The sequence below is a fragment of the Rhopilema esculentum genome, chromosome 4 (assembly GCF_057945365.1).
Source record: "Rhopilema esculentum isolate cy_ngs chromosome 4, ASM5794536v1, whole genome shotgun sequence".
Classification (NCBI taxonomy): Eukaryota; Metazoa; Cnidaria; class Scyphozoa; order Rhizostomeae; family Rhizostomatidae; genus Rhopilema; species Rhopilema esculentum.
In genome coordinates, this window is record NC_142818.1 from 5,516,219 (window position 1) to 5,543,121 (window position 26,903).

At 36.6% G+C, this 26,903-nt stretch overlaps 4 protein-coding genes and 1 pseudogene across 11 annotated transcripts in view; 1 reads left to right on the forward strand and 4 right to left on the reverse strand.

Annotated features, from left to right (window-relative positions):
- Positions 1-2,445, reverse strand: part of LOC135691429 (GPI-anchor transamidase component GPAA1) — a 44,111-nt gene extending 41,666 nt beyond the window's left edge. Inside the window, exons 1-3 of one of the 5 annotated variants that reach the window (XM_089115987.1) lie at positions 2,319-2,445; positions 618-723; positions 71-250 (exon numbers count right to left, since the gene is read on the reverse strand). In XM_089115987.1, coding sequence (XP_088972113.1) covers positions 71-250; positions 618-691 — 254 coding nt within the window. In that variant the 5' untranslated portion in view covers positions 692-723; positions 2,319-2,445. The other 4 variants (XM_089115988.1, XM_089115990.1, XM_089115989.1 and 1 more) reach the window with 4 other exon arrangements.
- Positions 2,446-2,774: 329 nt separating this feature from the next.
- Positions 2,775-26,903, forward strand: part of LOC135691438 (sulfotransferase 1E1) — a 48,723-nt gene continuing 24,594 nt past the window's right edge. For 2 of the 3 annotated variants that reach the window (XM_065209306.2, XM_065209307.2), the window contains exons 1-2: positions 2,775-4,806; positions 7,042-7,113. In XM_065209306.2, coding sequence (XP_065065378.2) covers positions 2,917-3,894 — 978 coding nt within the window. In that variant the 5' untranslated portion in view covers positions 2,775-2,916 and the 3' untranslated portion in view covers positions 3,895-4,806; positions 7,042-7,113. Of the gene's footprint in view, positions 4,807-7,041; positions 15,800-26,903 lie in introns of all 3 variants that reach the window. The other variant, XM_089115992.1, reaches the window with a different exon arrangement.
- Positions 3,601-10,028, reverse strand: LOC135691431 (copine-9 pseudogene; annotated as a pseudogene).
- LOC135691430 (copine-8) lies at positions 11,868-14,349 on the reverse strand. Its single transcript, XM_065209297.2, has one exon. The coding sequence runs from the start codon at positions 14,347-14,349 to the stop codon at positions 12,604-12,606; it is 1,746 nt and encodes a 581-aa protein (XP_065065369.2). The 3' UTR covers positions 11,868-12,603.
- Positions 18,551-26,160, reverse strand: LOC135691444 (uncharacterized). Of its 2 annotated transcripts, none has more exons than XM_089115993.1 (4): positions 25,153-26,160; positions 20,635-20,755; positions 19,758-20,118; positions 18,551-19,313 (listed from the first exon to the last, which is right to left on the reverse strand). In XM_089115993.1, the coding sequence occupies exons 1-4, from the start codon at positions 25,510-25,512 to the stop codon at positions 19,304-19,306; spliced, it is 852 nt and encodes a 283-aa protein (XP_088972119.1). In that variant the 5' UTR covers positions 25,513-26,160; the 3' UTR covers positions 18,551-19,303. The 2 variants fall into 2 exon arrangements, with proteins under 2 accessions (XP_088972119.1, XP_065065386.1); XM_065209314.2 differs by having other exon boundaries at positions 18,555-19,317; positions 19,762-20,118; positions 25,153-26,157.

Sequence of the window (26,903 nt, forward strand, 5' to 3'; positions counted from 1 at the left end):
AGGTCAATAATTACTTTGAAAAGCAATAAAAATTTATTGTAAATACAAATAAACATTACATAAAACTTACAAGTTGATTTTGCATATTTCACTCAGTTGATCATAATGTCTATGGGCAGTGTGCTCTTCAGAATATTTTGTTTCAACTAATGCTGGCAAAAGGGCATTCTCTGATATATAGGTCTTGGCATTAAAATCGTCACTTGCAAGGAAAACAAGCCATAATAGACCACCAACATATCCTAAAATGCTAAGAAGCACATATTTAATTGGTACATGGAAGGAACAGACTGCGCAGCAAAATGCTATTGAAAATTTGAACAATACTATTTCCTGGAAAGATTCTGGAGATATATGTAGTACTTATATTGGAAAAAACAATGGTAAGAGACATCACTTACTTTACTGCCACATTTTCATCTAAATCAATATACCATTATGTATGAAAAATTTACATGCATGGGTAAACAATTATGGAGTCAGGCAAATGTAGAATACATCTTTACTTGCTGTCTATCTAAATTTGCAAAAGACCTTCAAGAAAAACAGGCATAAACTCTTGCATCAACATTAATGAAATCAGCAGGTACTGACATCTGCAAACAGCCTTTACTAACCTTAAAGGAGTTCGCCATCGATCTAAAAAATGTCTTAGTTTCTTTCTCATTTCTGGGTCTGATAAAAGCCCCATCCCAACAGCTGCTCTTGGGTTATTTAATTAACCTTGGAAAAAAAAAGTCAACATTGATAAAAAGAAGTTATGTCAATAGATGCTTAGAAAGACCCAGAAGAATAGTTTTTTCCTCCCTAATCAAGCATTTTACTCAAGCTGGAATTTATTTTCAAATAGTGTCTGTAAGGCTTGAGGTGGGAAAAATTATTGCATGGGAATGCATTCTGTACCCACACCTAAACATTGCAGTCTGGCACCCATAGCCTCAAACTCTTTGATACTTTTATTTTCTAAGCTGCTGAAAAGCTAGAAAATACTTTTGCTTTTAAACTCCAATAGAATATTTATTATCTTAAAACACAACTGTTTTCAATTCATAGCATATCAATAAAAAAAACATTACACAAGTTTTTTAAAAATCTTTTCAAATTTTTCTACAATTCTTAAATTCTACACAAAAATCTACACATGTTTACAGACTTGTGATCCTTCAGGCCATTTGACAATGTCAATGAAACTGACCATAAATATACTCATTTTTCTATAAGAAACAAAGGTCGATGTTGAGTATTCCAGTTTCTTAATGTTCGGGAAATTTCAATACTTGTTGTCTCCTAAGAGTTTCTTAATTATGATGTCATGAATGATGTTATGAAATGTTTGTGACCTTTTTTATTACATCAAGAGATTCACTTATATTCTGATGTTGTACACTCATTTTTTATAAGAAACAGGTTATAAGAAACGATAGGCTCAATTTTTCGAAAGTTAAGAAAAAACCCTACCCGAATTGAAAAAAGCTAAGAAACATTTTTAATTACAATTTTCCAAGTTGACACTTGAAACAGTCTTGACATTGAGCATCACTGTATATTGCAACACTATACTTGACATGCAGTCTGCATACATTCTCAATAAATTTCACACTTAAGAAGTTTCCATTTAAAAATTTGTTTTGACATCAACTTGACATTGATGAAGTTCAATAGCTCAACTGTTTACAGATGTCAACAGAGTTAGTCATTCTGGGAAATCAAAATTTCTTAATCACTTCGTTAGTTTATCTCTGAATGCAAGTGAACTATTTACTTTACCTTGGAAGCATGTTTAAAATACTCATTACGTAAGAACTTTAAGAAACGTGTAAGATACTTTTGATAGCAAAATGACCAGAAAATTTAAGAAACTGCCTACCAGCACCGAACCTTAGTTTCTTGTGAAGAAATACCCGTATTTAGACGTGGGAAGTATATTTTTGTCCCTTGTGTCTTGAGTTCTATAGTCCTTAGATCTAAGGCCAACAGGGCAATCATGTTCTTGGATTTTGCAAAATCTTGAGATCTTTATCACGATTTAATAGTTTCTTAATTTTTTTCGCTTCGACTACTGAAGTTTCTTTATTTTTCTGACTATCCTGTAATCGTTTCTTATTGCCAGTTCTTTATAAAAAAATGAGTGTAGTACAGAAAAAGGATGCAAAAAAATCAGCAACACAGCAACAACGCCCCCTCTCTGGAACTGGAAGGTGGCGTTCTATTATGTTCAAATTTTTTAAAAGTTCTTGCCAAATGAAAAATCTCAAAAACTAGCAAACAACAAGTAATCGCTTACAATACAATGCATTAAAAGGAACTGAAATACAAACTAATCAACTTCGCTCCAGTGGTGGTTGTTCGAGGCAAATTTTGGCTGACCTCTCTTTCAAAATCCCCAAATTTCCTTGCTGCGCAGCGCAGGTGACATTAAACGCCACGAAGGCGCTTTTGTCATTGACTTCTAGTTTGGAAAGAGGAGAGAGGTCATTTTTAAGGCCTTCTATGTTAGGTCCATCTCTATTGTTAATCCTTGTTATATTTAGATTAATATAAAAATAAAGGTCCAATTAAATACAGAATGTAGCAAAAATACGGGCCGTAGACAAGGCGTACGCAGCTACAAAAAACTTTCACAAGAAAAACCTCGTATTCAGGTCATTGTTTGATTGCAATATTTCGTTTTCTTTTAATTGCTCTTATCGTCTTATGCAATCATAAATCTCTTCCGGCTAAAATCTTTATTCAGAAACAATGACTGTAGCTGTCTTGCATGCTTTTCCCAAACCACGAAAGAGTCTTGTTTCAACAATAGCAAGAGTTCACTGGTGAGGGTATCTACGAATGCGTATCGCCGAGCAAGCATAACCAGTAAAGATTTTCTTTTGACGTTCCTGCCTAAGATTTCAATCAAGACTTTTACAACGAAATATGGCAACAGTTAAGATTGAACAATTTCCTGAAGGCGAGACTGAGCGGTTAAAGAAGGTGTACCCAACTCCGTTTATTAAATTTGGCCAGAGGTTCATACGGACGATCCCTGGCAATTGTGTTTTTCCTGCCGCTTTCGAAAAATTCAAAGATCGATTCAAGACATGGAATACACGCGCAGACGATGTGTACGTCTTAACGTTTCCGAAAAATGGAACAACCTGGACACAAGAGCTTGTTTGGTGTATTCAAAATGATTGTGATTTTGACAAGGCCAAAAAAGTCATGGCGATTGTCAGGGTGCCATTTCTGGAGGCACCAGTCCTTTCTGACTTCATAAAAGATCTTGTGCCGTTTTTTAGCGAAGATCTGTTGGCGAGGGTTGACAAAATGGATTCGCCAAGAGTTCTGAAATCTCACCTACAATTTTGCCTGTTCCCTGATGACCTTTTGGAGAAAAGCAAAGCAGTCATATGCCTGCGAAACCCCAAGGACACAGTGGTTTCATTTTACAATCATGAAAAGTTGATACAAACTCATGATTACGATGGTGATTTTGAAAGCTATTTTGAACTATTCATGGATAATCTGCTAATCTTCACTCCATATTTCGACTATATAGTAGAGGCATGGAAAAGAAGGGACCATCCAAATGTGTGTATTTTGTTTTTTGAAGATATAAAGGCTGATCTGGCTAGCTGTGTAAGAAAAGTGTCGAAATTTCTTGGAAAAGAAGTATCAGATGATCAAGTAACATCTTTAGTTGATCATTTGAGCTTCAAAAATATGAAAGAAAACGATTCGGTGAATATGAAGATATTCCAGGATGGAAAGATTTTGAAAAAGGAAGGGAGCTTTTTTCGTAAAGGAGAAGTTGGAGATTGGAAGAATTATTTCACTGACGAGATGAACAAGCGGATGGATGAGGCAATTGAGAAATATTTAAAACCGATAGGACTGGAATTCCGATATGAGTAACTAGATTTTTCTGAATACTTTTTAGAATACATATAGCAAGAAGCATAGCACTCACTGATATTAGCATTCCTCCACCTTTTTCAAGGGCTTTCTATGACCTTACTACAAACTTACATCGATTCAAAATTTTCTGTATTAAGATGAATTGATGTAACCGGGTTTACTTGTAGTCCCTTACATTGTCTTTTCTTCGTCAAGGATATCGTGTATAGAGTGTCACCCCAACCTCCCAACGTACGTAATAGGACTGCACACTCATATATGTAAACTATAGAAACATTCGTATGTTAATTAATGTTTCTCTAATTTCATGCGTATTATTTGAAAGATAATAATAATGATAAGCCAGTTTCGAGTCTCCTTCGGTCCTTACCAGTTACGACTGCTCATAAGTTACAGCTAATCCTAACCTGTAACAAGTACAAACCTATGTTTAACCGTATTTTTATAGAAAACGGGAAATCGCTACACTGAGGCTAAAACCGAGGGGCTTTTATTTTTAAACTGAGTCTTTTTTGACTTCTTAAAGACATTGAATTATTATGGGCAAAAATGACTTTTCTAGAAAACAATGATTAGGCAAAAATTGAGTGCTGGCATATCCTAGAACATTACAGTCATCGCTAATCATACTAAAGAAGGAGGGCAATAACCAATCAAAAAAACTGCTTTAAGCCTTTTTTGGTACCCCCCGAAGAGTCCACGAGTCCTCGAGATTGTAGAAGCTAAAGCCTTAACTAGCATTCGCCTAAAAAAACATATTCGTGGCTTTGCCATTCTAAAATCAGCTGAAGGGGAAATATAATGTCTTTCCCCTAGGAGACTGGGAGAAAAAGGCGCATTTTCAGATCACGTCAGCACTCGCGTCAGTTTAGAATACTTGCGGCTTTTCCATCAGCAGCTACGTATCAAGTTAGTGAATGTTTTGTTTGCTATTCTATTGTATGCTTTATGTTTTCTTAAGTTTCATTTTAATGCTTAAAAAAGAAAAAGCGAGCTAGGCCTACTTTTCAAGATGAAAAATTAGGGATCAGGGCCTACCGATGATGTTTTTATATGTAATAATAGATGTATAGGCCGAAATGGCCCTAAATCTACTTACAGCAAAGCAAAACGTCGTAATTTTAAATGGTTAATTAAAATTGCTACATCTGAAATATTACTACAAATGACCACAAAAATTATAACAGCTTGAATATACAACGGCAAACTGATCAGCTCATTTCTTTCAAAAGGTCTGATAAAAATTTCACGTTTGGAATGCTCGCCTTACTGTTATCGCAAGAATTTGAATCAAATCAGTATCTTCTTGACTCATCATCCAAATAGACTTGTTCTCATGACTAAGACTTTTTATATAAGTAAACCTCTCTTCAATTTTCACCAACAGTTTATTCCTTTCTTCAGAGTAAAGGGGGCAAACCATTACAAAATTAAATTCGTCTTCAATAGCGTGGATGGAGATCGTATTGCAGTATCTGCAGATTCTTTTATCCTTGGGGGTAGGCTTGTTGCCATATCTGCCAGTCTCATTATGCAAGTAGTGAGAACTACCGTTAATTCCTTTTTAAGCCCCCCCCAGGGGGACTTATTGTTTTTCAGCACTTTGAAGGAGGGGCTTATAAGAGAGGGGGGCTAAATTGAGAGAGGGGGCTTGATAAATATTTTGTAATGAAAAACCATTTATAGTGGTAAACTAATTTTTTGTTATTTGCGAAATAAAAAACATCAAATCAGCCTTCTATAACAATTATATCGTCATCATGATCAATTATTAATTCTAAAATATCTTCTTGGGCCATGTCGCCCTCGGAGTACCAACGGCCTGTAATTTTGGTAAAAGGCTCTCACATGGCCCGTGCCTAATGCACATTAAATCTTTGTCTTCGGATCTGCCGTGGCTGGAAGAGATATGATGTGAATTTTGACTCGATGCAAAGTGTTAAACAGCCAATTAATAAGATGAAAATCCCTGTTTTGTGTCAAGTTTACTTATTTCAGCATCATTGGAAGTTTTGGGGGGGGGGTAAATTGAGAGGGGGGTTAATTAAATTTTTCCTTCTAAAAGGGGGGCTAATAAGAGAGGGGGGCTTAATTGAGAGGGGGGCTTAAAAGAGGATTTACGGCAAGTCTTAATCTGCAAAGCATGCTTCCTGTTTTAAAATCTGGAATAATATCAAGATACTTTTCAAACGTAAAGTGATTTTGAATAGCGCATTGGTCCGTAGCTTCTTTTCGTTAAAGATGTGGCCTTTAATTCTTTTCATGATGCTTGAGGTGCAGTGAAGCATTACTTTAGATTTATTTAATAGCAGGTACACTATCAGAGACATTAATGTTGTAGAATGTGAACAGTTCCTTGGTATCTGAAATCCAGGTTTTAATACCAGTCAAAGCATTTACTGATAACATAAGGAAAGCGATTTTTGCGTAGTTTTCAGGACTTAATTACATAATCTAAAGACAAATTCAATCATGGCAATATGTCTCATAGCTAATATATGAATTCTGCCTAATCCGGGTAAATTACATCTGAGGTCTTTGCAATACGATTTGACCCAAAGAGCATATTTGCAGGCTTGCAAGTGTAGTTTTTCCAGAGTTGGACGCTACCTTTGGCCCCAAACCTCACACGAATAATACATAATAGGAATTATTAGGAAGACGTGTTGAAAACGAAAAGGACTGAATGAAACAGGCACTTTTAGAGAAAATTGAAACATATATATAATTGCTTAACACCACATGCTTAAAATAGGGCAAGTGACGAATAAAGGTTGGACATTTTTCAGGGTAGGGGTTTTTGTGACAAACCTGTGTGTATTATCGATGTACATGGTGAAAGCATGCATAAATATGAGTGAAATGCCAGTTTACCAAACAGGTTGCTTCAACAGCCGAATAATAGTTTGGAGAGTTTTCGGGATTCCAACATTTCTCCTCCGAAACTGCCACTGTCAAGGCTCACCCTGGTTCACAAATTTTACTTAATACTTGCAGTGCATTTGAATCAAATAAATCTAATCGAATCAAAAAATTTTTTTGTAATAACTGTATTGAATTTTCTCCTAAGCAACTTCAAGCATTCTATCTCAAGAGCAATAAAAAACTTCAAAAAACTCTGATCTCATCACCTTTTCTTACTAGATAATTCCAGGAAATGACCCAGGAGCCTATAGTACAGGACCAAACAGAGCTGGAGATTAAGAATGAAAGGAGGTAAGTTCAAGTTTGCTGATTTTAGTTTAGAAAAAAAGATGTGTCATAAGAAATTGGGAAGCAGGAGGAGGTTAGAGCACCATCAAATTTCAAAATTTTTGGATCTATATGCATTTTGCTATAATTGCAATATGTCTTCTCTTGTCTTGGAAATATTTGGAATATATGAACATATTAATCAGTTTCAAGAAAATGAAAAAATATTTTGTGTGTATGCGATTACTACAGGATGAACTAATACTTGTTTTTAACTTGTTTTACAAAATATAGCCAAAATTAAAAATACATTACAACCATAAAAATAGACATTTAAACCCCATCCAAATTACAATGTTGAATTTTATGAATAAATGTTCTTGTAAAAATGCGTTCTTTGTTAAATACATTTCCTAAATTTTTTGTGTCAATACATTTGCAAAAAAATTTTATGATAAAGATAAAAACTTGCAACACCTGGATAGATTTTGAGAAAGTTGAGATACCGTTCCTTTAGTAAACGCTTTAACGATAGCATTCCAGCTGTAACTGTAGGGACAGGGTCCTCAAATGAAATATGTATGCCTGTGCTAAGAAATAGTCATTCCCGATCCATCCCCATATTGAGGGCCCCTACCCTGAAAACATTGTTTAGCCCCCCTCTATATGTAATATGCTCCACAGGCCTTTTCTCTAGGATTGATCATGTTCAACGCACATGACCCCATGCACCAGAGTAGCTTCCTATCCCCCTCTGAGCCATGTTGTTTCATGAAAGCCCCCTTCAAATATGAAGAGCTTTCCCAAATTACATATGAATCAGTAAAAGACCTTACAGAAATTGAAGTGTTTAAATTTGGTCTGATGCTTTGTTGGTCTTTGCTTGGGTAAAGCCTAATAATTAAATTTACTCCACAAATTACATTCATTGGGGTCTGTGAATATTGGCCGAGCACCATAATTTGATACATATTATTTATTTGCATTTATAAAAGCTTGCTTTAATCTTCCATAAGAAGTTGTTTTCTAAGCATTTGAATATGCCGGGAGCCCTAATGACCTTGAAAACAAGAATGCTTCAAATACAATGTGATAAAATATCTAAGCAAATGTTAATTTATATCTCTCATTTTTGCTTCTGGCAATCAATGGGTTCAGAGCAAGCAACATGTGTGATATGCTTGTATAACTTTCTATTATACCCTTGGCATTATCCCGTGCTTATTCATATATGAAAGAAATTGGTCCGGAACTTCTGCAAGCACCTCCCTGGCAAGTGCCTCGCCTGCAATACCATCATTTTTAGTAAAATCTCGAAATGGAACAAACTGAACAATATCTCTTTCTGCAACTTTCCCTCTGTACTGCAACTTGACTTTGTCAGCATCCAATTCCTCCATTGCATCAAACTCAGCAGGTCCAATTCCAACAATGATAATTGAAATTGGTAAAGTTGATGCCCTGATTATTGCTTCTTTGGTTTGATCAAAGTCAGAAATTATACCATCCGTCAGGATCAAAAGAATGAAATATTTTCCTCCAGGGCTACTTTTTTCTGCTTGTGATGCAATAAAAGATGTTTGATTGATAATTGGTGCAAAGTTTGTTGGACCATATAGCTTTATACTTGCGATAGCAGCAGAATATGCTTGAATTATTCCATCTACCATGTAACAATTTGGGTTCTCTGTCCCATTCAATGCAAATTGGTGTGAGACCTTAAAATTTGGTGGCACAGCTGCACCAAAACCATAGGCTGGAAACCATTTGTCAGAATCATAATCCTGACATATCTGGCCAACTGATAGCAATGCTTTTATGTAATCATTTGGTTGATATGGGTTGATGAAGTGAAGAGATGATTGGTGGGCTGGGTTGCCATTGGAAGCAGTGCAGTCAACAGCAACACTAAAACATAATTCAGTACCTCTTTGAACATAATCCAAGAAAGATGCCCTTGGAGTGATCTCAAAACTCACAAGATACAAGTGCCCTGAATTTTTGTATCCTCTCTTCTTAATTTTTTTCTTTGGGTTTATGAACTCAGCAGAGTAATTTGGATTTGATTTGAGCTGATCAACATCAAAGTAAGCTTCTCCTATCAAATCATGGCCACCATCACTGTCCCAATCAAAGCATTCTGCCTTTATTGTTCTTTTATAGTCCCCATTACAGAGCACAGCAACTGGTATTGAAAATTCTTGCCAGGTAGGATTCAGACTGTTTTTTACAACCTCTGTTTTGTGGACTGCGGTGTAAGAATTATCTTCGTTGCAACGGTATAAAACTAGAAAAGGGTCTGAGAGCCCAAAGAAGTCTTTTTTATCTAATTTCTTCCCACGAAATTTGATGGTTAAGATATCCTTGCATGAGCTTACCTCTTCTGCTGTGATCAATATTTTACCAACACCACCTTGCCCACTTTTTGTTTCTAAATCTTTCTGATACCTTCCTGAATTTTCTCCCATAATGCTACCAAGAGTACAAACTGCCCTCCCGATAAAATCATGTTCGCTCAGCTTTGCTGAAGCAGAATCCGAATCATAAACTTCAAACTGCAATCTTTGTAATTCTTCAAAGTGGTAATCCAGTGAGATAGCCGTTACAAAGTCAGGATTTAGGCAGTCTTGTACCACCTCAGTACGGCCTAATTCGAGGTATTTTGAAGATTTGCCATTTCTTTTCTCGATAGAAACAACAACCATTGGATCGGACTTTGATAAAATATCACAGTCTTTTAAACTGCGACAAGCCAAATGCAACATAACCTTTGATGTAGGTTGCATTGTTGGTCCTGCTCCGAAATGTGCCGCGCCATTGTAGGGACTATTAGCGTAGGATGGTGCACTTGCGTTTGACATTTGATACCCTGGATGCATCCCTTGATCATGTCTGCTTTTAGCTTCTTGCATAGACTGTTGAATCACTTGCTGATACATTTTGCACTTTTCTGAAGAATCTTCTCACAGTTTACTTCCTACGTTTTCATCATAAGGGTACCTGTCCCAACAACAGATCAGTGGTCACAACACAAGAGGAGTATTGCGGCGACGCCCTTTTTGTCTCGTTTTCGTGTAAAAAAGGTACATCAATGATATAGAAGTACATCAATGATATAGAAGCGCCGAAGGCGCTTGATGTCTAACCATAGATATCGAATTTTTTTCCTCTTGGTTGGTAAGACCAAATTAATAATCTTTGTCGTGAAAATGTACCCCGGTGGAATATTATTGGCCTAAAGATGCGGGGAGGTACGCATTGTGCTGAAATAAAATTACAAGCAACGAGTGTGATTTTGAAATAGTCCAAAAAATATCAATGAATATATTAAATCAAAAATTGGTCACTTTATTTAGATTCTGTAAATAATATCCAAGCATTGAATTATGATCTATTTTCGGCGTTTTCTAGAGCTAGGCCTAGATATTTCATAGCAGTTTCTGTAAACAAAGAAAGAAAAAGTACTGATTGACAGTGCTGAGGAGACGGGGGTCAAGGGGGTCACTGATGCGGAGGCCCATGACGGTAGGGGCCCATAGATAAAAATTTAACTAAAGAATTGATAATGAGCAGTTCAGCCTCTCTTTTATCAAAACCTGTCAATAATAGCAAAAATAATAGGAAAGCCTTTAAATGAAATAAGGTAGAAATAGCCTCATTATGTTTGTCAAACAGTGCTAGTAGCTTTAGGTAATTTCCGGTCAATGATGGAGCTATAGTCAAGTTTTTCGGAAATTTCAGTTTCTATGGACAATTTGAACGATATTTCAGCTGATGCAACACTACCAGGCAAATTCAGAAACAACCTTGATGCAATGAAAACATTGGGAAATAAGCGTTGCAAATTCAAATGCTTAAGCCTTTTCGACAGCTGCAATGGTTGGTGCTTCTTAGAAAAAGTGACTCATCAGTGATGTTAGGAGATATGCCATCCTTTTATGCTGCGCAGAATTTTGCACTTTTTTGCTAGGTCATCTTCCTTCAACATTTTGTAAACTCAAAGAATACTGAATCTCTCCCATATCTCGCCAATTGACATGAATCGCCTAATTATCTTTGCTGTAACACTATCAATAATCACAATGCCAACATTAATATTGAATTTTAGCAAAGGCCTTTTCCTGGTTTTCACTTCAAGGTAGAGATAAACTTGACTGATTTCCCTTGGTCTTCAATTTGTTGAGACATCTAGCCCCTCGTCTAAACGAGCCTTTTCCAAGATCGAATCAACTAGTTTTTTATTGACGTTGAAAGGCTGCATTCTTATTGCTAGGTGTAAAGTTTTTCAAATTATTTGAATAATGAAAATCAATTTGGTGCAGCATGTCCGTTTTTATCAAATTTTATTTAATTTAAACGTTTTTGACTTCCTAAGATATTTTAAATGTAAAGAATTGCATATTTTATAGTTAAGAAGTACGCATGCATTATGACGATAGTATACCAGTGATATTTAAACTGTATTGAAAAGACTTGAGGAGTAATAGCGACCATCGCAGTTTCAGCAACCAAATTAGACGCAATTTTGGCAACCATCGTCTCAAAAATTGTCCACGAACCCCTTAGAAGGTTCGCTTACGGTGTGCCTTGCTTTTACCTTTGGTTTCGACCCGGGGCCCAGAAATCCTTTCCGCGGCCCTGCTGATTTACTATACCGGTTATGTGCTTGCGTTTTTGTGATTGACCTATTTCGATCCACATTTGGGTATATATTTTTCACAGGGGAAACGGTATATCTTTAATAAAAGGTCGGTGTTTGGAAAAAGCACAAATCAACAATCTGCTAATGACATGATTACGAGATTAGTTTAAAAATTTACATTATCTGGTAACCCAATGTACATGTTCACAAAAATTGCCCTAGACTACCCAATCTTTTCACCTTTACAAAACGACTACAAAGAATGAAATATTATAGCTATATATAAGTAGGCTTTTGAAAAATCATTTCAAATGAAATTACAATATAATGCTATATAAGTTTGTGTTTGCTTGGAAAAAGCTTCTGTCTGCTTCTAAAAGTTCAAGTGAATAACAGTGTTCGACTAAAGTCACCAATATATTTTGCCTTGGGTAAAACTCATATCATTTCAAATGTTGAGGGGCTTTAGGGTATTTGCTCAGAATTGAAAATAAAGAACAGAATATTTCCTTTTGTTCCACTGTAACATGCTTTGACTGTGCTATGGTCAGTGGAAAACTGCCTTTTTAGAGTAAATCTGTACTTACACCAGGGGAAGAATGTCAAGCAAAGTTCCTCTTCTAAATGTTGCCAGTAAAAAGTTTTTAAAATTTGACATCAATTGGCTACAACAACCCTAACATAGAAGATGTAGTTTTGCCAGTTAATTGTTAGCAACCTTACTTCCTATCAAAAATATTTAAGTTAAATACCTATTAAAATCTTTGTGTTTCAAAAATTTCTTCTCCCTAATTTTTTGCCAAGCAATAAAGGCTAAATCCAGACATAATCAAGTGATAATTAGCCTCTCTGTAACAATGTAAGTAAGATTACTATTTCATCCCTGGTTTTATACCACACTTCTTCATATATGCGAGAAACTGTTCCGGAACTTCTGCGAGCACCTCCCTGGCAAGTGCCTCGCCTGCAATACCATCATTTTTAGTAAAATCTCGAAATGGAACAAACTGAACAATATCTCTTTCTGCAACTTTCCCTCTGTACTGCAACTTGACTTTGTCAGCATCCAATTCCTCCATTGCATCAAACTCAGCAGGTCCAATTCCAACAATGATAATTGAAATTGGTAAAGTTGATGCCCTGATTATTGCTTCTTTGGTTTGATCAAAGTCAGAAATTATACCATCCGTCAGGATCAAAAGAATGAAATATTTTCCTCCAGGGCTACTTTTTTCTGCTTGTGATGCAATAAAAGATGTTTGATTGATAATTGGTGCAAAGTTTGTTGGACCATATAGCTTTATACTTGCGATAGCAGCAGAATATGCTTGAATTATTCCATCTACCATGTAACAATTTGGGTTCTCTGTCCCATTCAATGCAAATTGGTGTGAGACTTTAAAATCTGGTGGCACAGCTGCACCAAAACCATAGGCTGGAAACCATTTGTCAGAATCATAATCCTGACATATCTGGCCAACTGATAGCAATGCTTTTATGTAATCATTTGGTTGATATGGGTTGATGAAGTGAAGAGATGATTGGTGGGCTGGGTTGCCATTGGAAGCAGTGCAGTCAACAGCAACACTTAAGCAAAGTTCTGTACCTCTTTGGACATAATCCAGGAAAGATGATTTTGTAGTTATTTGAAAACTAACAAGATCTAAGTGTCCTGAATTTTTGTAACCTTTCTTCTTAATTTTTTTCTTTGGGTTTATGAACTCAGCAGAGTAATTTGGATTTGATTTGAGCTGATCAACATCAAAGTAAGCTTCTCCTATCAAATCATGGCCACCATCACTGTCCCAGTCAAAGCATTCTGCCTTTATTGTTCTTTTATAGTCCCCATTACAGAGCACAGCAACTGGTATTGAAAATTCTTGCCAGGTAGGATTCAAACTGTTTTTTACAACCTCTGTTTTGTGGACTGCGGTGTAAGAATTATCTTCATTGCAACGGTATAAAACTAGAAAAGGGTCTGAGAGCCCAAAGAAGTCTTTCTTATCCAATTTTCTTCCACAAAATTTGATGTTTAAGATATCCTTGCATGAGCTTACCTCTTCTGCTGTGATCAATATTTTACCAACACCACCTTGCCCACTTTTTGTTTCTAAATCTTTCTGATACCTTCCTGAATTTTCTCCCATAATGCTACCAAGAGTACAAACTGCCCTCCCGATAAAATCATGTTCGCTCAGCTTTGCTGAAGCAGAATCCGAATCATAAACTTCAAACTGCAATCTTTGTAATTCTTCAAAGTGGTAATCCAGTGAGATAGCCGTTACAAAGTCAGGATTTAGGCAGTCTTGTACCACCTCAGTACGGGCTAATTCGAAGTATTTTGAAGATTTGCCATTTCTTTTCTCGATAGAAACAACAACCATTGGATCAGATGTAGATAAAACATCTGTGTCTTTCAAATTGCGGCAAGCCAAATGCAACATAACCTTTGATGTAGGTTGCATTGTTTGTCCTGCTCCGAAATGTGCCGCGCCATTGTACGAACTACTGGTGTAGGTTGGTGTACTTGCGTTTGACATTGGATAGCCTGGATGTATCCCTTGATCATGTCTGCTTATAGCGTCTTGCATAGACTGTTGGATCACCTGCCCATACATTCTGCAATCTTACAGTTTTGGATTGTTTACTTCCCCAACTTGCACCTTCAACGTTTCTAGCAATCCGTGGCAACTGGCAACGCCCTAGACTTTGCTGTGCGTCTCTTCTCTTCCTGCCTTCCTCCATAGCCTCGATTTCATGTCTCCAACTTTTTTCTGGAACAAGGTTGTCAAGCGAGTGGCCTACGTGACTTTTAAAACTCAAATTTATAAATTTAACATCTTTATGAATTTTAAAGAAGCTAGAAATATGATAAGCACTTTAAAAAACCAACAGCAAATCAGGTCTTGACACGATAAGTGCAACATCTTATTATAACCTCATTTGAAAAAGTGAGTGTTTCCCAGGTGGATGGTCTTTCGGTATTGTCTTCCATCTTTTCGTAGCAGATGTTACCTCTATCAATTCAAGGAATTTACGTTGTTGACCCTTTTTTGGAAGCTTGCTAAGACTATGCTAATACCCATATCTATACTAATACCAATTTGCTGTAAGGTCTTGAAAACATTTTCTCGCCATTTCAAATTCCCTAGAAAAATTGCAGCACTTACCGAAAAAGCTATTGGGCTTCAAATTTACGTTTAAATAATAGATCATACTTTTAAACGCTTTTGAAGTAGTGTAGAGTTTAATATGTTTGTCTTTCGTTGATTTCGGTAAAACTTTCTATTCAATTGACAATGATAGCTTAAGTAGCTGTCTTTATAACATGGCATTCCACATTTTTTGAAAATTGCCTCATTCTTATGAAGGAAAGTTAAATAGTTTTTCAGAGGTTTTTTTGAGTTGACTTTATTAGAGAGTCTTCTCTTGAAGGTACACCCTATTTAATAATAATCAAGAGACCATTCAACTTGCGCAATACAAAACTTTATCAAAATGTATCTTGTCCTTGGAGGACGTTCACTGTCATTGATCCCCACACTCTCTATCTGATCACAGAATAGTTTCGCTGGACACCCCCATCTATGAACCAAAACTCTTAACAAAGCCAACGCGTGGTCTTCCCCTGCTTCGCTTTCCTTTGATTTTCCCGGTGACCGCTAAACATTCCAACCACCCTTTCCTCATAATGTGTCCATAAATTCTAGTTGTCTCTTTCTTATTGACATAAGAAAATTTCTTTCTCTTCCAGCTCTTTCCAGAACTATACCAATTTGTGTGATATATAGACTCACTTGTATGACATTTGATTACTCACGATAAGCTGTTTATTGCTCACGATTCAATACTTATTACTTCCGATTAACTCTTCTCTGAAAAACCTAAAAAACGTGCTTTCAAAGCTTAAAGGAGGCTGAACTAAAATGTCCAAATCGGCACAGGACTTCTTTGTTGCTGACATGTTCTCTCCATGATATTCTAAGCATCCTTCTGATGAAGCACATTTCTACAGTCTGCAGTCTTTCTTTCATTACATTGGAAACATTCCAGCTCTGGCTGCTATAGGTCAGTATAGGATAGTCAGGGGCGCAACTACGGGGGGGGGGGGGTCCTGGGGGTCCAGACCCCTGCCCTTTTTCTCAAAAGGGTAAAAGTGCCCTTTTTCCTGGAAAATTGCTTGAATATTTTAACTATTACGCTAAAATGGTTGGTCATACAGTAAATGACACACTACGGAGATGTAATGGACCTCGCAGGAATACAGATAAATGATTTAGTCGAACTTTCGCGCACTTGTTGGGTCGAACGTCATCATGTTGCAGTAATAGAGTATATCTTCAAGCCCCAACTCTACAGCGTGTTTTATGATGCGCTACGCACTGGCTTTGAAGAAGAATGGTTCTGGGACTCAAAAACCAAAATAAAGGCACAGGATTTTGAACGGGATAGAGCCTCTACGACCTCTGGTAAAAAGTTACAAGAATAAAAACCAAGACATTTTTCAAGCCTGTCACATAGTTGACAGGGTCATAGAAGACCTTTGCATGAAACGAGCGAATGCAGGGAAATATTTTCGGACTGGTATTAGCAAGCAGTAAATATGACACAAAAAGTTGATGTTCAGCTGTTCCGTTCCTTGTCAGTATTACAAATCAGCTCAAGGCCAGACTTGGAGACAGAAACAAGCTGAAGGCAAGGCTCGTGGAACTGTTCAACCTCCTCCAATCTGTAGTGCGAAGCAAAGAATTCAATAATAATATTTTAAAGCGCAAAATGTCTTCGGATATGGAAGATGATGGGCTGCTATTCAAAAGTGAGCTGGCGCTGGGAAAAGGAGATGACAGCAGGGTCGCCGAGAGGGGGACAAAGGGGCAAATTGCCCTAGGGCCTCGAGGTCTAGGGAGCCTCACAAAGCAATGAATTCCGTTTTTAAATGGAATTTATTAAAAGTAACAAAATTACAATTAAAAAGTAAAACATCTTAAACGAATTAGTGAATTTAAGCTATTTGCAAGGGTATGGTGGCAAAATTTTTGCTCGCTTCGCTCGCAAGAGGCATTGTTTTTTCCATTTCCCCCCTCCTTCGGGCCTCCTAAACTTCATCACACCTCACCACAAAATAAACCGTACACCACAACTTTTCTCTATTGATCAGTTTCCCTTGTCTGGCGTACAATATTTACAGATTTACTAACTGCTCATATTTTCGGTGTACCTAAACAAATGCCCCGGTGGACCTTTAATGAAGTTTAATTAGTGACCTTTTTGTGTCTTGGACCCCTGCCCTCTGAAATTTCTGGTTGCGCGCCTGGATAGATATAGATGTAGCATTGTAGAGCAGTGGCGGATCCAGACTACCGCCATTACCGCTCGAGCGGTAGTCAGATTATTCAAAAAATTATAGAAACAAGGATTTAAGAAGGCGCCAGGATTGAAAGTCAGGCCGACAATGTTCGCCAAAAGTATGATTCTTTGTTTAACAAAATTTGCTCTCAATAATTGCAAATTTTATCTAGCTTTTAAACTTGTAATTTCCAACAAGTCTGATTTTCATAAGTAATTGTCTGACTAAAATGCGAGTTTTAGGCGACACTTCAAAATTTTGCCAAATGTATATTTTTTTCTAATTCTATGGTGTTCCTCGTCTAAATGCCGTAAATTTTTTTTAGAATATCCATCCTCAGAATATTGAATAAGATTATTTATTTCTTCTCAAGCTTGTTGTAAGGATACATGAAATTCAGTAAAGCACCGCTTGTCTCTTGAAAATGGTCTACATAGAAAATTATAGAAAGCAATAATAATTTCAGAAAATCGGGTGTGACCAAGAAATGGGTGTGGTCTAAAGGGTGTGGTCAACCCTCTATCTCATTTCGGCGGTAGTCAGATTTTTGGCTGGATCCGCCACTGGTAGAGCTCTTAATTTTGTTTCTATTTTCATTTTCCAGTCTTTGAATATCTTTCGTATTTCTGAAACGAATCCTTTGCTATGCCTATGCTTCGTGAATTTAGTGGATCTCTTGACAGGTGTGATGGTGATAAGATTGTGAGCAACAAATGCGGCCTATGTAAAGACATACTTATGCGACTTAGTAGTCAGTCAAAATTTGTTTTGAAGATGTCCAAGGGTTATCAATTTATCCTGGTGACGTTGATGAAGATGAGGACCTTATAATTGATAAAGTAAACTTTCGAAGCTGCTAGAAAAGTTTTTTGAGAACATTTGTATGACATTCTTATAACGAAAGGGCCAAGAGCGTTTTTAAAACATGTTTTGCTTCAAATTATTAACAAGCCCTCTCTCTCTCTAATAAGACCTCTTCTTTTTAAAGCCCCCCCTCTAGGACAGAAAAAACAAATGATTCCCCTGGGGTCTTGATATAATTTTTACGGTATGTTATAAAATGTTTGCTTTTTCAAAGCCATTTTCAAGTTCCATAACGCCAAATAAATTGCTATGGAAATTCCTAGGTCATAATGGCTATTGAATTGACCATCGGATTCCATCGGATTCCATTGAATTGAATTGGAATCCGATGGCTAAAGGGTTTTGTGTTTGCAAAATATTGTTCAAAATTTCTGCTATTAAATATAAGATGAAGGAACCAAGCCATCAGTATCTAAAAAAATACTTTTAAATAACTTAGATAACTTTCTAAAGCTAATTTGAAATATTTTTATAATTTTTTGTGCTTGTTAGACATTGCTAGACACCCACGTAGATAAGCAACTCATCTATGAAATTTATTTACTGCCTGTTTATATCTACTCATCCCCCCCCCCCCCCCCATCAACTGTGAGAGGTTTCCCTCGAAGATTTGAGAGGCATCAAAAGACGCACTTGTCACGATTTGCCACCTCGGCAACAACTAACTTTTCATGTAAAATAACATACTTAATATATATTCACAAACAAATGATGACTAAGGGCTAAGAAAATGTAAAAAAAATGTAAGAAAATGCACGGAAACGAGACTACGGATGCTAAATTGTCTAATCATATCCCTGTTACACAACATTTTATTCACAAGCTTATTTATTTCAATAGCAGCGGAGAGGTTGCGAAGGAGATGGACAATATATTAACATAATTTTGTTAAATTTTTGATAGTGTTCAAACAATGTCTTAGGTTATAGATTCTTGAGCGTCTGAAGAAATTTGACTAAACAACCAATCTATTCAAACTAGATATGATTATGAAAGTATCCATCACAGATGTTTGCTTAGGGTTGCTTTCATCGGGTGCTTAGGGTGCCTTAAAAGCACTCCCAGTTGATCTGGTACGCCTCAGTTAGCATTTGTTCTGACTCCCTCTTCTGGCAGTGAAAATGTATAATAATAGCTGGCATTGACTTGTTTGTACCACTCTTTTACATAGATAAATATTTGTTACATTTATATACAATTTAAATTAATGGAAAAAGCCATAAAATAGTCAAAAGGTCATGTCCTTTAACGAAGAACATTATTTATACCGGCTACAAATTGCCAAAGAATATACGTTTGGTAAACGACCAGGCTTTGGAACACTATGAATTGTTCGCGAGAGTTTGGCATGCAAATTCAATTCATCTTTCTCTATCTGTTGAGGGTAGAAATTAGATACATTTAGTACATTTAGATAAATCACAAAGTTCAGCAAACTTAATCAAACCATAAGTTTGGCTTTGACTTTTAACCACCAAACCTTGCGAACATCATTAAATACCCAGAGAAAGAGCATAATCTGTTGCACATCGACTGAGAAATAGCAAACTTTGTTCTGCTAATAGATTGCTGTTGTATTGACCTGGTTCATAGATTCTAGAACCAATATCAAATCATGGGAATTTGATGGAGAAAGATGGGGAGAGACATTACGCCAATCTAACAAAGCATTTGAAATATCGTAGATATGGATTTTGTTCAACATTGTTAATTGTTGGAAGATATAGAGTTTTGAAATAAGAAATTCTTATTCAATTGCTTGCTAATTCTAGCGCGATACTTGTGAAAAAATTTGGTACAATGAATTCATCATACTTACACCAATCTAATGTGAATTGGTTTCCCTCTTCATAGCAAGTTTTTAAAGTCCTGCCGGGTTGCACATATACCCATGGAAGATGATTATAAAAGCAGTTGTGAGTTCTGGCATTCCATAAAAATCCTCGTTTTTCTCTTATCCATCTTGTATCTAAGGATCCGCATGACTTTGGCACAAGCCAACGATATCCGTTAAGAAGCCCAACACATAATTGTAAACTTTGATATATCAAGAATTCACCATTGAATACAAAGTATCTCTCTGGGCAGTCCACACTTCTTAAAAACTTGTATGCTACCTGATCAAATATTACACATGTCTTAACATAGTCCACCTGACTTATCAGAAATCTATGGCCTGAAAGAAATATTTATATCATCAACAAACAATAACCGAGAAAATGGTATACCTTATATGTTAACAGAGGCAAACGACAATTATTCTAAAAATTAAATAACCGAGGCTTTCAACAACTCAATAATATTAAAAAAATCTGAAACTAACGACGGATTCCATGAAAGAAAAAATCAATGAATATTAGCCTTTCTTTCGCTTTATTAAAAAAATCATATTTTAATATCAACCTAATCTTCTCTAAATATTATTAAGTTCATTAAAAAAGCACCATTAATGAATATCTCTAAGTTTATATGATCTTGTTGTCGTAGTTATATAGAGTATAGGCGGAACGTCGTTCGGGAGAAAATTTTCAGAAATTTTTAACATCTGCTACCACCGAGGCTTACAACTATGTCACCAATCACTCAAATTTATTCTATAAGATGAGAATGTTATTGGTATTCCAGAAATTCAAGCAACTGATGCTTTCATTGGCTGTCTGTTCGATGTAGAATTTAATTAGAAGCAACTTACCGTCTGGACAAGGGTAACTAATATCGGTTCCACATTCAATGCATTTGTAACCAGGACATCTACAAGTGTCTATGCAAAAATGTTTTCCACAAGGTTTATTTTTCATGCAATATTTACCCACCTAGAAATAATAAATGCAATAGAACGTATATAGAAATTAAGTACAGAAAACAGGGCCCGCTTCACAGGGGAGGCCGGGGGGCATGACCCCACACTTTTCTTGCTAACTTTAGTTATTAAATCCCCCTTTTAAGTATTTAATAGGTAACCTTCCTTTTTGCCCCCCTCCACTTTAGAATCGGTGGCGCGGGCCCTGGGAAAGCACCAATTTCGTCACAGTTAATTATGATTGTCATAATGCTGTTTAGTTGGAAAATAAACATTCAGTATTAGTTACCCTTTTTGGACTCTGCGAAATTGTAATGGAGAAAGAATGACGGCGAAGTTTGTGCTATGATGTATCTCTGTATCAAACAGAGAAAACCAACCGTGATAATTTACTGCCCTTGTTATAGCTAAAGCCTTTCTTCTATATGAAGTAACATAACAAGTGCCCATTTAACTTCTTTTGTATCATATACAGTAAATACTATGATGAATTTATTGGATTTTAAACCCCTTCTCCACAACCTCCTCAAACTTTCACCATGGTTACGCAAATAGTTCTAGGCAGGGCAAGCGAAACGTATTTGAAGGCGGGGTTGGGGCAAAGTTCAAGATTGGGAAGGGTTTATAGTGTAGTGGAATTAGATATAAAAACGGTCTAACCCGGACTAAAGCTGTAATTTGGCACAGATGTTCTATACTAAGTTGGAAATGACCAGAAAAAAGCCCCATCAATTGGACATTGGGAATTCCTTATTTGGGCAAATACCATAATGGCGCACTGATCAGTAGTGGTTCAAAATTTTAATGTTGCTAAAACCACATAGTATGTACATCTTTTGAAAGATAATTTCATGCTGAATAACTTTTATTTAACATACGTACCCTTAGAATATGCAAATTTAGAAGTGATTGGGCAGAAACAAAGTGGGACGAGTGAATATTGAAAAGCGCGCGGAAAAAATGGCTGATCCTCTTGCTGAATATTTTCATTTTATATCGCAAATTCTATCGATGCAAAATCATTAAATGTGTGAATAAGATAAAATATGATAATACCCAATCAGCCCGGGCTGACTTAAACCTGGCCCACTCAGCCCGGGCTGACTCAACCCGGGCCCACTCAGCCCGTGCTGACTCTAGTGAAATTTTTTCACTGCAGCAGCAAATTCCGGTCAAATCTAAAGAAATATCTAAATATTCAAAACTAAGTAACTCGCGACCGAACGGTCCAAAAACATTATTTTTTCATAATAAACTAATTTAAAGATGAAGATTTCAATTCTGACATTTTTTCAACCTTTTTCATTGACATCCTCCATCTTAGTCATTTTTGTTACTAAAGCCCCGGCCCAACGACTCGATTTTTTACTCGATTTTTTACTCAATTTTTTACTCGATTTTTTACTCGACAAGAAATCGAGTGAAAAATCGAATCGTTTGGCCACCTTGTCGAGTGAGTTGAGTAAGCGCGTGCGCAGTTATCATCTCTTATGCTGGGTAGGGAAGCATACTACCCTGGGGCTTCGAGGTCAAGGGGACCTTTTTAAGTGATGAATTTCATTTTTAGAATGGAATTAATCAAAAGAGACAAAATTTTGCCTGAAAATTATAATTTGCTTAATCGAAATAAGTACTTAAAGTGCCTGTGACATGATTTTTTTTATTCTCTTAATCGAAGCGTTGCACTGCCTTTAAAGTAGATCTGAACTTTTTTTGAAATAAAAGCGTTTTGATATTGAAATTAAGCAAAATAGTGCGGCCTAGCCAAGTCGCTTTATCATCATTCGCCGTTCTCTTGTGACGTCATGGGAGGAACTCGTTATTGTAACAATGTAAGCGCTACCTTAAAAAATCTCATTCTCGCTGCCACTACTTTCTCTGGAGATATCTCTCATCTTGGACCTGTTAGATTTCCCTCATTGACTACGATACGAAAACTCGAAGGAGGAGGCGATCGGGTCCCTCCCGTGACGTCACTGTCTACTCATTCTGAAAACCAAGATGGCGAATTTTGGCATAGAAGATCGCCAATAACTCCTTCCTTTCTCACAAAACGTAAAAACTAACCTCAGAAATAAAAATAACAGGCCTTTTTACATAAGAATAGATAAATAAACCCAAAAGTACGAAAATCATGTCACAGGCACTTTAATGGCGGTTCCTGCATTAAACGAACGAACATGGTCATATTTCGCTTGGGTTCGTCAAAAGATTGTGAAAGGATATTTGCACGTAAGATAAACACGGCAACCGATTTGCGTCTCTTTGCCTTCATTTTTTTAGCGTGAGTGAAAAGTCGAGTGAAAAATTGAGCGAAAGATCGAATCGTTTGGCCACCCACGCTCGACTTCGCTCGATTTTGAGATCAAATGTCGAGAGAATAATCGAGCGAAAAATCGAATCGTTTGGCCAAGGCTTAAGACGTAAAAAACACTGCCAAATTCAGTGCAAACTCAAAGTGGCTTCACAAAACTACAGCTTGATGCTGGGCCAGTAATATTCCCTTTATTCCCTTCTTTACCAGAAAAAGAGATAGCTTCCAAATTACGTAAAATCCAAAAAATTGCAAACTTTTCAATTGAAAAGTGCGCACATGTAAAAGAGGGTGTTTTGAGAGTACCTAGGACCCAAAACCCGGAAAAATGTTATGAAAAACGGAAAACCTGGACTTGGAAATTGGAAAATCCTGAGATTTTCTCAAAATAATACACGGATTGCAGAAATTTCAAAATGTTTAGCGGGATTCTTAACCTGCTCCTTGTTGGATAGGATTTCATCATCGCATGTTTTGATCTTGTTAACATATAAGTTGTTCATAAATAAACTTATATACATTCAGAGGTGGCGCCAGAAGTCTTCCGACAGAGGGGTTGGAGCTTCCAACAGGTGGGGCTAAATTGACTATAATATGCAGTTTTCGTACGTTATTTTGTCAAATTTGCTCCGACAATAACCTAAAATTTTATTTCGATAGGGGGGCTAGATGCTTCCTATGAAGGGTCTGTAGCGCTTTAGCCCTCCCCTGGCGCCACCACTGTATACATTCTAATGCCCCGTTGCCTCCATCCGCTATTTTTGACCAGAAAGTGCTTATTTCCACATTTTAAGGGCGTGTATGTTGAATAAAAGTTGTTCAGCATGAAACTGTCTTTAAGACTATGTACATATAATGTGGTTTTAGCGACATCAAAATTTGAAGCCCTGCTGATCAGTGCGCCATATGGGATTTGCCCAGACAAGGAATTCCCAATGTCCAATTGATTGGGCTTTTTCTGGTTGTTCCAAGTGTCGTATGGAACCTATGTGCCAAATTACAGCTTTTTATTTTTTTTTCCTGGTAAAATCGTAATTCCAACACACTATCTAGTGAAGGGTTTAAAAGAATTTATAAATAAAGTATTTTTGACCGAAGGAATACCGAGGGTATATTTTCAATGTTCTTTTTTCACTATGCCCCATAGTTTAATCCGTTCTAATGTTGACATAAAATAGGAAAGATATTTTCAAGTTTACGAACAACCTTTTAAACACAACGTGTATTAAATAAAAACTATTCTAGAGACTAGAAAAACTCTCAAACTGGGCGGGCCAAAACGATACTTAATAGAATTTGTTATTACTAATTTGTTATGAATTTGTTATCCAAAGTAGATAATTTGACAGTATTCTTTTGGCAAGGAGGGATAGTATGCTTTGCTCTTCTTTGAATCTCCCTCCCCTACCGTGAAATTATTCGTTTATATTTTGTAATTAAGGTTATGCAAATAAAATTTGGCAGAACATAATCATCGATAAAAAGAAACGTTGAAGCTTTCTTAACGACACTTTACTGCAATTTACTGCGACACAAAGAATATATCTACCTATTCTTCCTTTCTCGATTGCTTCAAACGTTTCTTCCTAGTGGTTTCCTTCCCTTTGACAGCTGTCGTTATTCAAATATATTTCATTGTCGTTTTTTAAAGTTTGTCTGCTAAAAAATAGATCTTTTGAGCCAGGTTTACGCCATAGAAAAAGCTTAACTCTGTAATGGGCCCTACACCAAGCACACATTCCGAAGATCGTGCAATTGTTTATTGATTACGATAATTTTTTCAAACTTTTGCTCGCACTCGCACAATGGAACCTGGTCGATTAGATTTTATCGATCAAATGCCATGTCCCAGTTTCTCCAGCTCTTCTAGATAATCAAATGGTAAATACATAGAAACGAAACTAAAGCTAAGGGCCTTTTAAAGCACAAAAGCTGGCAGAATTTTAGACTATATCTCTTTCCACTTTTGCCAAAGCCCCCTCCTCCCCCCACAAAAACAGATTTCGCTAGCCCTACTAAGATTTATCTTTGTAACTAGATAAAGACCTTTCCCCATAAAACAAACCTTCAATAAAAAGAAATGTGCAATTGCATACCAAAGTGTCACTGAAATTTGTAGATATGAAGCTCCAGCCATGCAGTTGTGAAAGGCTCTTTCTTGAGAAATTACTTGCCGGATCCGTCGGTGTTTCACTGCTTATTAAGCAGGTCCCATTTTTGTGAAAATTTACTGCATTACAAGATGGACTATGAATGCATTTTTCTTTGCATTCTGGCTGCGTTAAATCATAGAAAGTTGCTAGCACTGACATGAATAGTGCAGATCCATTCCATTTTACCCTGAATCTAGCATAGTGTTGGCAGCTGTCGCGTAGTATTCTACAATGTTGAGTATTATCTTGCAGAAACAGTGTAAAAACTGTCATCAATAGAGGCAGTTTTAAGTCCATAGTCATTTAGGTTCATGTATTTGTTCTTCAATCATGCAAGCACGCAATTATGTACACATTCATTCTTCATCTTAGAATTAGCAGTAACAACGAACGGTCATTTGCTAAACCCTTCTTTTATCTTCTAGACACCTGCTCAGAATCTTAACAAAGGAGTGACCTTATATATTTTACCATTCAAGAGAGCAATAATCAAAATCTGAATATACAAAGCTTGGACATCAATCTTCCTTTCATTAGAGCAAATAAATCGTTTGAGGATTTTTAGTTGACCTTTCTATAGTTGAATCAGCTTTTCTACAGAGTTCAGAGATATGATGTTCGAAGTTCAAATTATAAAATACCTAGCAATGTGACCATTTCTTACAATTTGATTATTTGAACATCCTTGCGCGCGTTGAAATTTACTTCATTTGTAGGCTTTGGTCCTTTCTTATAATGATTGCGTTGAATTTTTTGGAAAAGCTATCATTTGATTACGCTTTAGCTAAGTCAAGGCAATTACAACTTTTCTTCTAGCATGTCAACCAAATTTTTTTGGGTCTTTGATAAATAAGCTGAAGGACCATTATCAGAATCATTTTTACAAATGGGGCGGAAATGATTCGCTTTGACGATTAGGCACTATGCACTGTTGACTCGGTATAGATGATAGAAAAAGGAGCTCTTTGAGACTTATAAGGTGTTCAATTTCATGTTATCTCACGCTACCTTCTTGTGTTGCTAAAAAAGTTGCTCTTTAGCATTTGACATTTAAGAAACATTGCTGTTTGTTTGCCCGGAGGCTTTCCTGATTTTCACCAAAAAACAAGAGTATTTACATCCAAGCCATGAGCATTTAGTTAGGCTGAAACTCACACATTGTTGAATCTAATATAGGGTTTAGACCTGCTTTTTTTAATCATTCTTAGAGAAAACAATGGAGATAGAGGATTCGGGCGACCAACCCTGATGTTTTTGGGATAAGGTCTAAGGAGGAGAAGAAGCAAGATATGTTGTGGGAAAGAGCGAGAAATAGATCTTGGGGAAAATATAAAATAAACAATCGTTTCGTTCAACTGCAGTCAAATGGTTCAACTGTATGTGATGCCTCTCCTTTTTCTAAAGGACAAACCGTGGTGCATCACTCGTTACCGTGAACTCTCGCTTTCACGAATACCAGCTATCTCGAACAATTCGATATCTCGAATGGATTCCCATCTCCCTTCGTTTTCCTATAAAGCTTTGTATAAAAATAAACCCGTAAACTCGCACACGGTTATCTAGATCTTTTGCTATCTCGAACTCAATTTCTATCCTGCGAGAGAAAAACCCGGTTTTCTCGAACAACAAAACAGAAAAGATATTGTTTATTCTATCAAAAGCTTGGCAATATAGAAACTGCTATATAATATTGA